At 41.3% G+C, this 13,976-nt stretch overlaps 1 protein-coding gene across 5 annotated transcripts in view; it reads right to left on the reverse strand.

The window, feature by feature from the left end:
- The window catches only part of WDR19 (WD repeat domain 19), a 38,106-nt gene extending 24,742 nt beyond the window's left edge, over positions 1 to 13,364 (reverse strand). For 3 of the 5 annotated variants that reach the window (XM_028745233.2, XM_077934382.1, XM_028745235.2), the window contains exons 1-14: positions 13,237 to 13,364; positions 10,187 to 10,278; positions 9,960 to 10,025; positions 9,560 to 9,685; positions 7,274 to 7,389; positions 6,754 to 6,869; positions 5,243 to 5,323; positions 4,739 to 4,851; positions 3,677 to 3,850; positions 2,838 to 2,908; positions 1,894 to 2,066; positions 1,683 to 1,797; positions 1,207 to 1,313; positions 657 to 779 (exon numbers count right to left, since the gene is read on the reverse strand). In XM_028745233.2, the coding sequence (XP_028601066.1) occupies positions 657 to 779; positions 1,207 to 1,313; positions 1,683 to 1,797; positions 1,894 to 2,066; positions 2,838 to 2,908; positions 3,677 to 3,850; positions 4,739 to 4,851; positions 5,243 to 5,323; positions 6,754 to 6,869; positions 7,274 to 7,389; positions 9,560 to 9,685; positions 9,960 to 10,025; positions 10,187 to 10,278; positions 13,237 to 13,242 (1,479 nt within the window). In that variant the 5' untranslated portion in view covers positions 13,243 to 13,364. Of the gene's footprint in view, positions 1 to 656; positions 780 to 1,206; positions 1,314 to 1,682; positions 1,798 to 1,893; positions 2,067 to 2,837; positions 2,909 to 3,676; positions 3,851 to 4,738; positions 4,852 to 5,242; positions 5,324 to 6,753; positions 6,870 to 7,273; positions 7,390 to 9,559; positions 9,687 to 9,959; positions 10,026 to 10,186; positions 10,279 to 12,955; positions 13,115 to 13,236 lie in introns of those variants that run through there. The other 2 variants (XM_028745234.2, XM_028745236.2) reach the window with 2 other exon arrangements.
- Between the last annotated feature and the right edge of the window lie 612 nt (positions 13,365 to 13,976).

Below are 13,976 nucleotides of genomic sequence, written 5' to 3' on the forward strand. Positions count from 1 at the left end.
GGAACACTCCACAAGGGAGGGTGTTTGAAAGGGGGTGAGAGACTGCCGGCTCTGCAGGCAAGGGGTGACATAACTGGGCTCCTGAGCCCCACAGGGGTGCTGCAGAAAAAAATGGGAGTCGGTCAAGGGAGCCATGGACTCAAAAAGGTTGAAAACCTCTGCTCTCAGGACATACTCCTTTGGTTCTCAACTGGTATTGAGGATTCTTTCAGCAGTGAGAGGTGGGGCTGTCTGACCCTTCACTGCTGAAAAAGATCAAGAGTGAAAAAGAAAGGTTACAAAACTCTTACCCCTCTCCTACATGTTGTTAGCTAAAAGGAAGGAGGTGGCCACCTGTTGAAAGAGACCACTAAGTTTGCTGAAAAAGCAGGACACCAAGCGGCATCTTTCAAGAGGGGAGAATGCGATCAGAGATGAATGACAGAGAGATGCGGCCACAGGAAGGGGAAAGGGGGCATGAATTTTGCTTCTTTCTTTTGCCCCGCCCCCCTTCCTCCCATTGTGTCTCACTTATTTTGGTTATTCATAAGAGAATGTGGAAAAGAACCAAGGAGTGTCATGAAATGTACATGCACAAAATGCAACTGGTATTCTTAATAATTAACATTTTATACTACAAAGATGGCATCCACAGTTTGAAACAGACAAATACTTACATCAGTACCATAGATGAGGAAATCATTGGTTAAAGCATGGCACAAAATTTTATTTTTATCATCTGTATCTGGGAAGAGTCTAGTTTCCCGTTCTTCCTGGGTATTGGAGCGTTCACTTTCTATCTAAAATAAAACAGCAAAGCGAAGGTTTTTTTATCAGCAATAAAAAGTGAACAGGTTTCAGCAGCTCATAATCTAAAATTAAGGAAGCTAGCCGCATACTGTATCAATCTCAGCCTCATCCTTTCTCCCTTTAATGAGTCATAAATCTCCACTAGCCACCCCGAATCTCAAGAGGACTTTTCACAGCAACTCTATTAACTATGTAATTATCCAAAACTTTTTGCCTTTCAGTTGCCTGCGACTAATCTCAGTGGTGCATTTAGCTTCTTGTTGTTCTCCAGTAACCAGCTGCTAAATTAGGCTGGAAATTAACTGGTTATCTAGATCAAATGCATCACAGAAGATTACATAATTAGGAGTTTCTCATCCAGCTCTATTCTAGCAGTTCATGCGACTCTTGGGAGTTCAGGATGCCTAATATACTTACCATATGCAACTGAACTTTACCCTCAAAACGGGCAGCAGCATAGTCAGAATTAAGGCACATACTGGCTACTGTTCCAAGATATTCCATGTCCTTGAGCTTTTTTACACCTGAAAATGTGGAATGAAATTTTGTCGTGATTCTCTCTTTTGAACATGTCCTTGGCCACTTAAAATACTTCAAATATTTGGAACAATGCAATCAGATTATGACTGTCAGGGCTATCTGGCCCACATGAAGACGAAATGCTCCATCTTTCTTTCATGATCCCAATAATAATTGTTTCATATTATTTTTACATCATCTAAATTGTGTGTCCTGTATCATCTTACAAGAGATATAATTAGCTGTTATGACACTAAGGGTACAATTTGAAGCAATAAACTTACTAACATATTATAGAATAACCAGTAATTCAATAAAATACAGCAGTGCTACACTACTTCAGTGTGGAATAATGGAACTAGAGATATACTTACTGCTCTCTCCAAGAACATAAAACCATGCCCGATTATTCATGCCAACAGCCAAGTGATAATGGCCAATAGCCACAAAGTTGGGCTCAACTTCCACAGAAACTGTAATTGGTAGCTCCTGCCAAGACAGACCATACCGCTTTTGCTGAGAACTGCTTACCATAAAACAAAATGTTACACCTAACTAAACTTTAAAATGAATGAAGTACTATACACTTTCAATGTGGTTGGCAACTGTCACTTCAAGAAGCGAGGTGAGGTACGCGATCCGTGTGCTGTATGAGTCTCCAAGAATGGGAAGTTTTGTCAAGAAGACATGGATAGTCCCTTTCTTCGTAGACACTGCCAGCAACTGTCCATCGTCTGTCCATGACAACTGATCTAGACCTAAAATATCAACGAGGTTTTGTAAAAACAACAACAGTATTCTATCTTAGAAATCCGAGAAACAATACCTGCATCACTAAAAAGCATTTTCTGTGTCTTAAAGAGTAACATACATGTGTCAGATTAGCACAATGTCATACACAACAATATATACCTTTATTGCTAATTGCATATTTAAGTTGCTAGCCCTTGTCCCCAAGTCTTTGGGGAATTATGTACAATGGGCACATTAGCAATGAATTGCACTTCTGCTCTGCCCTTCGTTCAAGAATCTCAGGGCAGCTTATATGGTGTTATCATATTTTATCCTTTCCACAACCCTATGAGGAAGGCTAGTCTGAGATAAAGCAGCAAGAACTGGGCTTCAGTGCTGCTTCCCACCTTCCTTTCATACACGTGGGGAAGAGATAAAAAGCTCTCCCTTCCCAAGGATCCTAGCCAGTGGCCAAGTTATTGAGTAAACCATGGTTTGGCACATTCAAACAGCAAACTGTGGTTTGCAGCTATGTCTAATCCAAGGCTTGTCACTGTTGGTTTCAACTACTCCACAGTATGGTTTGAAGGATTGTCTTAAGAAAGTCACAGGTCACGTTAAGGTTATTAATAGCAAAGCTCAGCTGAGTGAGGGTTGGAACCCAAGTCTGGTTGGTCCAATCCACAAACTGTAGTTACTGCATCACATTTCTTTATATAAGCATGATGCTAATGCAAATTAAGAATCTGTTTTATATGATTTAGCAAGCAATCAGGTAAATCTGGAAGTGGTCATACCTTTATTTTCATCCTCCAAGTTTATTATTGCATACATTTCATTCAAATCTGACAAGTCATGAATCTTGATGCTAAAATAGAAAGAAAACCACTTCCTTCAGTGTTAACTTACAACACAATAAGATGAAGGTACTGTTGCTGAGTACTTCCTGGGTCTGGGACTTGGGCAGACAACCTGACACCCCCCACACACCCGAAGGAGCTGATTTGTAGCCTGGGGTACTCTTGGAGTCATTGTCACTAAAAGCAAAGGTGGCTCTGTGGCATGAAGTACCTATACCCAGTTCATCAGCTTCAGTGTTCTTGGATCAGGATAGCATAGCCATAGCATTACAGTGGTACCTCAGGTTACATACACTTCAGGTTACATATGCTTCAAGTTACAGACTCAACTAACCCAGAAATATTACCTTGGGTTAAGAACTTTGCTTCAGGATGAGAACAGAAATCGCGCGGCGCGGCACAGCAGCAGCAGGAGGTCCCATTAGCTAAAGTGGTGCTTCAGGTTAAGAACGGACCTCCGGAACGAATTAAGTACGTAACCAGAGGTACCACTGTACATACTCTGATAACATCTCATGTAGTATGCTCTATGTAGGGCTGCCCTTGAAGTTACAGCTGGTGAAGAATTGCTTTCTCCCTTGGAATAAGTAAGATAGCATATTGGCACATGAAAGATAACAGCTTCTGTCAGAAACCAAACAGATCTCTTGATCAGGGTACTAATGTCTTAACATGACCTCAAACTGTTCTAGGACAGCATTTTCAGAGTCAATATTAGCAGTTTCTTTGTGATATCTTGTATTTTAAGGGCTTCATATGAAAACATGATGACTCACCAGTTATCTCCACATGATGCAACTTTGTTTAGTGACTGTGATATTGCAATGCTAGTCAGGTTATCTTTATGATCATATGCCTGAAAGATCTCATGGCCAATCTCTCGAACGTGTGTAGAAATCACCACAAAACAGCCAAGCGAGAACCCTATCATGATGTAATTATCACCATACCTGTAAAGATTTCAACAATGTGATCAAAACCGTTCAAGCAACATGGCTGCAGAAAGAAAGAAAAGTTGAAGACACAATCTCAAAATTGTTAGCTGGCTGGGGAGGGTGGGGAATGGGATTGTTCACAGAAAACCAAATTCTATTTCAAAATTAAACTACTGTACTAGGAAACACTGGAACAATTGCATTTGCGTCTCTTTTCAAGAGCATTGACTTTTTAGTCTATAAAAGCAGGGATTTGGAACCTGTTGCCCTCCAGCTGTTCAGCTGCCATCAGCCTCAGCCAACATAAGCAATCATCTCAGGGATGATAGAAATTGCAGTCTAGCAACATCCAGACAGACAAAGCTTCTCTACCCTGCTATAAAGTACCGTATTTTTCGCTCTATAAGACGCACCAGACCACAAGACGCACCTAGTTTTTGGAGGAGGAAAACAAGAAAAAAAATATTCTAAATCTCAGAAGCCAGAAAAGCAAGAGGGATCGCTGCGCAGTGAAAGCAGCAATCCCTCTTGCTGTTCTGGCTTCTGGGATAGCTGCGCAGCCTGCGTTTGCTCCATAAGACGCACACACATTTCCCCTTACTTTTTAGGAGGGAAAAAGTGAGTCTTATAGAGCAAAAAATACAGTATTTAGACTTCCCTGACTAAAGCAACAGCACAAAACCCATCCTAGCACAAAACATTTATAAAAGCAATTTATTATGGCAGAAGCTTTTGTGCACTGCTGAAGTTGACAATGTTCGTGGAAGGTTATGGCATAATAATACTCTCTGCTGTTTTTGCTTCAATAGATTAATACAGCTTGTCAGCTAACCATCTGGAAATGTCTATAATGCTTGAGCACTCTCTTTCATGTGATCTTACTAGTTTGGTGAGTAGCTTTACCATTTATAAGAGACAATGTTCCCGTAGCGTGGCTGAAACGCCAGTTCAATTGGGTTCTCTGGATCTCTGAAATTATAAATATACAGGGTTTTCTGAGCAACGACAATGCATACCTGGAAAAAAGAGAGAGAGAAGAAAATAATATATTGAACAAAACCAGAATCATCTTACGGTAATAATCCAATGGTAGTGTTCCTTAAGAGGATTAGAAATTCTTCTCCCGACATGATTATTTATTTCTAAGACAGCCTTTGTAAGCATCAGCCGCTAAGAAAATCAAAGACACCTATCTTAAATCTTTTACTGTGCCTTGTCAAGTAACATGATAAAGCTCTTATGATAAGAATGACACTAACATCTCAGAGCTACAATCTAATTTTGGAATTCTTATGACAAACAAAATTTGTATTTCATTTTCTTGTGTTATAACTTTCCCTTATTGCTTTCTTTGCAAAGCCCCTTTGGTTTTAAGAAATATATACTGCTATGTTGTTAAATACTTACTGTGGTCTCATTTCCTCCTGTTCTATCATCAGTTTTCATTACTATAAACTCCATATCACTGGGTTCTCCTCTCACTGTTGTCTGCAAGAATAAGGTTCCAAGGTTAATAGAACAAGTAATTTTTATTTTTTGAAACAGTTACACGCTGGCCTGGTATACCCATAACACTACACCATGGTTTGTTAATAAATCACAAGTTAACCACAAGTTGTCCCAGATGATAAGCAAACTATAGCTTTCCCCCTCCAATGGTTGTTTTCCAGCCACTCTTCCCTAATGCCTTTGTAGTTTGGCGAGTGCCTGGTTAAGGAAGGGTGCTGAGTTCACATACAATACAAAGCCATTAGTTAAAACAAAGCAAGGTTTGTAAAGTAAAGCAAAAACAAAAGCCTAGGTTCAGATAATGGCTTGTTGACAGTAAATGTACCACAGTTAAGTCACTGGGCTGGATAAATCATGATTTAGTGCTAAGAGCAAACTAGGCCATTGACAGGAAAACCACAAAACAATGCAATGATTTTTCAGGTGTTAATACAGCAATATTAACAGCTATCAACTTCAGTTCCAAAAGCAGCTTTGGACACTAACTTTGTGTGGAGGAACTAGATGCACAAACTGGCTGTGCTTCCTGTTCTCTACAATAATGTAATGTTTGGAACACAGCTGTCATATTTTCTCCATTCCACCTTATAAAGCCTTTCATTTGCTTGCCTTAAGACTCTGTCAAGGAAGAAAGAATTACATGTGGCCTGAGATTTAAAACAATGCCTTCATGGAAAATCGCTGATCCCAGCCAGCGGGGAACAATGGTTTAATTCTTAGAACATCACCACAAACAGCTACACCATTGCTGACATTAGTTTCTCCTATAGTTACAAAATTTGGATCCTGCTTCTTTTTCTCATTGAGGAACTCAAAGCGGCTAACAAAATAACATAATGTACAAAATAAGCATAAAACCAAAATGATACAATAATATCCTTAGCAGACTGTATCCTAGGACTTAGATAGTTCCTATCTATATATATGGAGATCCCCATTATCATTTAATTAGCCCCTTCACTGCCCTCTGGGAGAAAGAGGCAGGGAAAGATAAGGGAAAAAATCGGGGACAAAAATCTACGTCTTTCACAAAAATAACTGCTGTTGGTTATCATGGATGACCTTTCAAGAATCTTACAGCTGTTGTTTTTAAAGATTGGGCACTCACTAATAGAAGTTGGTCCAATAAAAAGCGAAGCTGCAACCAATGTTTAAACTACACAGATTCTTGAACATTAACCCAGGATATTTTCACACACAACACTATATAGTTTTTGTTCTTTTTCATTTCCTGAGCCTGTACTTCAAATGTGAAACTTCAACTGGCTCAAACAGGCATTTGGTTTGTAACCAATTCTCTTCTGCTTTCTCTCTCACATTAACATTCACACATAGAGCAAATGGGGGCAAAGGCATGTTTTCATATAACTGTTACAATCTTGTGCATAACAACAATGTAGGTTTATTACCACTCTGATTGTATCTCCTTCGTGGTTGCTAATTGTTACCAGTTTGTCCTCACCGCCTAATGCTATGAATTTCCCACCGCTCCAACAACCACATGTAATCCGTTTGGTGTGCTTACCTGGTAAAACAAATTCACATAGAAAAAAAATCACAATTTGCTCCCTAAAGATACTGAACAATGCATGGACTTTAAGTATGTGATTCAAGTAGGCATATCCAATAATACAATTATCATTTTAAGCTGAAAATCTGTGAATTATTAAAAGAAAACAGAGAAATAGCGTAGGAACCTGTGGCCCTCCTAATATTGTTGGACTACAAATCCCATCATCCTTGACCATTGGCCACGCTGGCTAGGCCTGATGGATGTTGAACACCATTTGGTAGATCACAGTTTCCTCATCTACAATTACACATGGTGAAATACTTACACTAGAAAGATATTAACTAGATTTTAATAAAGCGAGCAAATTTCCGCTCTCTCCCCACACAGACGTTCACTAATTTTATAATGGTACTGACCAAGGATAGGAATCTTGCGAGAAGTTTGGCGGTTATATATTAGTACATTTCCCTTAGCTGTTCCAGCAGCAAGTAAGGGTTCGGCTTTCGACCAACGTAAGAAAGACATTGGTTCCCTGTAGTAAAAAACGAAACAGGCTTTCAATACAGTCAAACCTCGGTTTTTGCACGTCTCAGCTGGCGAAAGTTTCAGAAGCCGAACACCGAAAACGCAGAAGTGAATGCTTCCATTTTCAAACACGCCTTGGAAGTCAAACGGCTTCCGAGGTGTGTTTCTCATTCCCCCCCCCCCCTTGAAATTGCTGACAGCCCTCTGATCCTTGGTTTTTGAACATTTCAGAAGTCGAACGGACTTCCAGAACGGATTAAGTTCGAAAAACGAGGTTCCACTGTAACAACAAGAATGTTGAATGGATTACCATTTTTAACTGACAATATTTAAGGAAACAGCAGTATGAAGAGAGAGAAAGTACAGTGGTACCTCGCAAGACGAATGCCTCGCAAGACAGAAAACTCGCAAGACGAAAGGGTTTTTGGTTTTTTGAGTTGCTTCGCAAGACGAATTTCCCTATGGGCTTGCTCCGCAAGACGGAAACATCTTGCAAGTTTGTTTCCTTTTTCTTAAAACCGTTAATACAGTTGCGACTTGACTTCGAGGAGCAACTCACAGCACGCGGTGTGGTAGCCTTTTTTGAGGCTTTTGAAGACTTTGGTGATTTTTGAAGCTTTTCCAAAACTTTTCCAAAACCGTGCTTCGCAAGACGAAAAAATCGCAAGACAAAAAAACTCGCGGAACGAATTAATTTCGTCTTGCGAGGCACCACTGTACTTGGTTCGAGATCAGAAAAGCAGGCGCAGTTATGATATTGTAGTAGAAAACTGATGATTGGCCTGGTTTGCACAATAGAGTAAGCCAAATTGCTCTACAACATTTCCTATGAGAAAGATTAACAGGCCTGTCCTTACTTTACTTCTTGTTTACTGGCATAGTTTCTGCCACATTCCTTTTCTGTATTAGCAATACACACTCAAAATAACATAAGAGGAGCCTGCTGGATCAGGCCAATGGCCCATATAGTCCAGCATTCTGTTGTTATTGTTACTGTTACTGGCCTTTATTGCCATAAGTTTAAACAATAAAATCATAATCAAACAAAGTCCTCCAAATACATTAATAATACAGACACATACAATATATAAAAGACTAGACAGCCACCATGGAGGAAATCAGGCAACTTTAGATTTAGCTTAAAAAAACACAGATGCCAGTAGGAAACCCCTCAAGTAGGACCTGAGCTCAAGAACACTCTACTCTCCTGTCATCTGTACATGGTTTCTCTTTTACCCACCCATATCCCTGAAGGTGGGACGCGGGTGGCGCTTGGGTTAAACCACAGAGCCTAGGGCTTGCTGATCAGAAGGTTGGAGGTTCGAATCCCCGTGATAGGGTGCGTTCCTGCTGTTCAGTCCCTGCTCCTGCCAACCTAGCAGTTCGAAAGCACGTCAAAAGTGCAAGTAGATAAATAGGTACCGCTCCAGCGGGAAGGTAAACGGCGTTTCCGTGCACTGCGCTGGTTCGTCAGAAGCAGCTTAGTCCTGCTGGCCACACGACCCAGAAGCTGTACGCCGGCTCCCTCGGCCAATAAAGCGAGATGAGCGCCGCAACCCCAGAGTCGGCCATGACTGGACCTAATGGTCAGGGGTCCCTTTACCTTTATCCCTGAAGATGGCAATATAAGTAACAACGAAGAACAAGCTGAAAGTGCCAGTCAGAACTGACTGATCAATGTTCCGTATTCTAAAGAGGTTTCTTCTGGAAATAATTTCATAAGATGAGGAAATTAGGTCTGTGCCCTTCTTGCACCATTCAGCTTGGTGGTACAGATACAGAACCTAGGGCTGTCATATGTCCAGATTCTCCTAGACATTACTGGGATTTCAAAAGCAGAATACACATCTGGGGGAAATTTCCAAAAGGTGGCACTTTGTCCTGGCTCTTAGGCAAGTCAATTAAAAAATCCTTTGTTTCTGGTCGGGGGGGGGGGGAGCTCAACTTTTGGATTCCCCTCCCAAAAGCTCTCAACAACTTTAGAAGGAAACAAAATATGGCAATCCTACAAAACCTGCACTACCAGCAAGAAAAATTCATTCATAAAACTACAACTGAAAACTTCTCCCATTTAAACAACACAACCTATGCCCTGTATTAATTTTAGGTTGCAATTATACTAAATGTATAAACTGGCCTGGAAATATACTTTTTCTTAAAGCACACTTTTTGCTTACCTCATGCTAGTGTCTATCAGGTTGATTTTGTTTGTGTTGGCATCCCACAGATAAATGCAAATGGTCTTATCAGCAATTATTGCTAAGGTATCACCATCTTGATCCCAGTCCATAGCAATGCAGTTGCTAAGGAAACACAGAAAGTATTAACCGGATGTTCCAATATTTGGTTCGAAAATATGAAACTGAGTGGAAATGCAAGCCTGACTAGCTCCTTGAAGGAGATATCCATTCCCCATAATTCTGTTCTCCTAAAATAAAGTGCAGTCTAATCTCATCCAATTTCATAACCCTCTCGCCCACCATTTCTGAAGGCATTTATGCCAAACAAATCAGACAATCTAATGCTGAATTTGCCTAAAAGTAATATTTTGCTTTCACAAAATTGTACAAGACTTACCCTGGTAAAATAATTTCATTTTTCTTTTGACCATGGCGATCAAAGATTTTCACAGTGTGATTGTGTCTAAAAATTTTAAAAAAAAGAACAGAAGAGGAATATTCATTATGGTGGTCATCTTTCATAAATCTGTAAATATTATTAAAGTCTGTAAGCTGCTTCCTAGGACAAAATCTGATTCATCTGTTTAATTAACATATACAATAAAGAAATCTTTATTATCTTACCCTGCAACAGCAATGTAGTTTCCTACAGTTTTTTGCCAAGCAAATTGCACAGGTGAACTAGGCGCATCCCTTTCAGACAGGGTAAATACTCGCTATGGAAAGAAATGAACAATTAAAGATGCACAATCATTAAATGTTTTCAATTTTTCTTTTTTTCATTTACAAGGCATACCTAATTCAGGAAACAAAACAATTACCAAGTTTCTGCAATGCTAGAAAAACCAAGAAATATATTTTTATAAAGGCATACGAACAGAATCTGTTCTATGTACCTTCTGCTAAATTTTGGAGACAAACAGGCAAAATCGCATAATCCCCCAAACAGGTGACAGCTGTGGAACTGAAGTTTTACAGCAGCTGTACGGAACCTTTGGCTCTTCAGGTGTTACTGAGCTACAACTCTGATCAGCATCCCTGGCCATTGGCTATGCTTGCTGGGGCTGATGGGAATTGTGGTTTAACAAAATCTGGAGGGCTAAATGTTCCCTACACCTACTTTAGAGCAGACTTCCCCAGCTTGACGCCTTCTAGATGTTTTGGACTACCGTTTTCATCATCCCTGGCATTTGGTCATGGTGGTTGGGATGATGGGATTTATAGACAAAAACATTTGGGGGAACCTGCTTTAACTTATCCAGTATAAATGTCACTTAACTAAGGGGTGGGAGGACCACACGCAGGAGTAATAGTGCATGTAGAAATGCATGCTTTACACCCCAAGGGTTTCCTCCAGTGTAAAGGAAAACAATATACTGGAAAGCTGGGCAGTAAATAGCACAGGAAGACTGTATCAAAGGAGAGAATTAAGCACCATAGGAAGAAAACTCAAGGCGTGTATTTTGGCTTTATTGCATCTTCCCTAATTTCAGTTCTACTCTTCCCCGCCCAAATATCTATTGCAGCAGAAGACAGAGACAGCAGGCAAAATGGGTAGAAGCTGAAAGACGCATTTCATATTGAAGATTACTGAGGAACAGTTCTCTGGGAGTGTTTGTTATAAAAATAAGAACAGACATGAGTACAGAGAGGCCTGAGAGTGCAAGCATATGCCATGCAACAAATTTTCAGTAACTAGAGCAACCCTTACTGGAATTCCTAGCACTAATTCCAAAAGAACAGCTTCCTGCAGTTCTTGCTCCAAAATCCTTAATGGAAATGGAAAAAATACCAGTGAAGAGGAAACACAGAATCCATATACACTTTGCAGCAAGATCTGTGAAGAGGACTAATGGTAACTGGTATGTTCTGCAAGTCTCATATATATAGGCGGTAATAATTTCATGCTGGGGTTCTGTTCCTGGCCCCCATTTATGTCCGTAGAGCACATATAAATGCTTACTGTCCCGTTCCGTCCCCCTGTTCTGCCTTTTTCCAGGTCCAAAAGGACCCACACATCAGTAATTGCATGTCAATTGGATGCGCCTAAAATGGTTGCTGCCTGTATTCTGATTCTCCTCTGATGCTCCATTTCTCAGGTGTATTCTCCAGTTGGAGAAAAAGCAGTTAAATAGCAATCGGTTCAAAGGAATTCCTCTTCAAGGTACATCTTGTAAACCTTCTAAATATACATGCTTTAAAGTTGTCTAAGAAGCAGACTAATTATTATAAGCAGTACACACACTCTTACATCTATCCTTATGACAACATAAAGACAAATAAGTTGCTTTGCGTATGCATCTCTTCAATAAGACCTCTTAGGATTGTTAGATGTTTAGATACCCAAAAGAATAACTGCTTTCTATGGCAAAAAAAAAAAAGTCTTGGAGGGTTTAATTTCTCCCAGGGCTCATTGTCAGATGTATTTTGATTTTCACTACTCTTGCTCAGCTCCAGAACATAAGATGCAAATTAAAGTACCCCAAGCAAATGGAAAGTGTTTTCCTCACTAAACGTTCCCCACTCATCTGGGATTAAGGGAAAGATCAGAAGTACTTTAGTTGACAAAATCAACAAAAAAAATTGAGAAAAGAAGTACTTTCAGCCCCAGCGTCACTTTTTCTAGAAATTAAACACACTCTCTGAAATCTATAAAACTCATTTTGGTTTAATCCTCCAGGGGTCTACTCAAAAAGTAAGTCCAACTAAGGTTAATGTGGCTTACCCCTAGGTATAGTATTGAAGCTTCAATCTAGCATGAACTTTTGTAGCAGAAGACTACATTTCTGTCAGTTATAATAAAGCAGCCTTTTCCTGCCAGAACAGATTAAAACCAGCTAGCTAGCAAAAGGTACCCAAAAGGCATTTCTCCCCTAAACTAGCAAGATTTTCCAGAACAAGATCTGAATGCTAGTCAAATGATGATCCTAGTCCTTGCCAGAGCTGCCACATTTCTCTGTCGGATACTGTGTGCTTTTTCTTTTCTTTTTTAACAGATATATAGCGCCGCATCTATGCTTCACCTGTTGAATAATCGCTTGCCACCTTTCGAGAAGACTGGAAAACCTTTATTGAATATATGGGAAATAACTCTGCACAGCTGAAAACGCTGGCAGCCTTAAGAGAAATTCAACAGGATAAGTAAGTTTGGATGGATGTGGTAATGGAATACCGAATGGTATAATTTTTGTAAAATAGGCGGGGATTGACTCTCTCTCTCTCTAATTCCTTGCCACACAGCTGTGACAGGCGGAGGCCAATGCATAGTTTTGCTTTTTTTCTGGCAGGGTCCTGCGTGGCAGGTAATATTATTAAAAGCTCCCCGCCAAAAAGCCCAATAATCTCCCCAATATCCAACAGCTCTCTCCCCCCCCCCCCAGGCGATGACTCCACCTGTTGAATGTCTGCCTGTCGCGAAGCTTTTGAAGGCACAGAGAGCGCGGGAGAAAAAGTGAACAGCCCCAGAAGTCCTTGAAGGGGACATTTGTGGTGCGCTTCCCCCCGCGGAAGGCGTGAAGGGGAGCGTCCAAGAGGACGCCTCTCCAAGCCCCGAGAAGCGGCCCCCACAGGCGGCGGGGCTGCTCTGCCTAATAATAGGCCTCACGGCCCACCCCTGAGGCACAGCGTTACACGCGCGCGCGCGACCCGACCGCCGCTCTCCCTCAGGGCCTCACCTGCATCTTTCGCCTTCGCTATGGCGTTGTTTAAAAGGGGGCCGCCGCGCGGACGGGTGTGAGGGAGGGCAAGGGGCGGAGTGCGCATGCGCGCTCAACTGCCTCCACCGCGTCCGCGTCACCCGGGAGATCGCAGCCGCAGAGGTACGAAAAAAGAAGAGTCGCGCGCCGATGACCTGGAGAGGGCGCTTCCTGGTTCGCGTCTCGAGAAGCCGTTTTTAAGAGAGCCCAACGGCGGAAGTCTTGGGTGTCCAGTCCCCCCCCCCCCCCAAAAAAAGTAGCAGCAAAGATATGGGAGGTTCTATTTTTGAAACCTTTACGTAGGAAAGCATTGTTTGCTATTTCTCAATGTGTCTGCTAGGGGCGTGACAATAAAAGGCTTGCAGGGTTTCATATTGAGACCCCCGGGTTGCTGCTGTTTAGTCATAGAATCATAGAATCATAGAGTTGGAAGAGACCACAAGGGCCATCGAGTCCAACCCCCTGCCAAGCAGGAAACACCATCAGAGCACTCCTGACATATGGTTGTCAAGCCTCTGCTTAAAGACCTCCAAAGATGGAGACTCCACCACACTCCTTGGCAGCAAATTCCACTGTCGAACAGCTCTTACTGTCAGGAAGTTCTTCCTAATGTTTAGGTGGAATCTTCTTTCTTGTAGTTTGGATCCATTGCTCCGTGTCCGCTTCTCTGGAGCAGCAGAAAACAACCTTTCTCCCTCCTCTATGTGACATCCTATTAT

This window comes from Podarcis muralis, chromosome 9 (assembly GCF_964188315.1).
Source record: "Podarcis muralis chromosome 9, rPodMur119.hap1.1, whole genome shotgun sequence".
Taxonomy (NCBI): Eukaryota; Metazoa; Chordata; class Lepidosauria; order Squamata; family Lacertidae; genus Podarcis; species Podarcis muralis.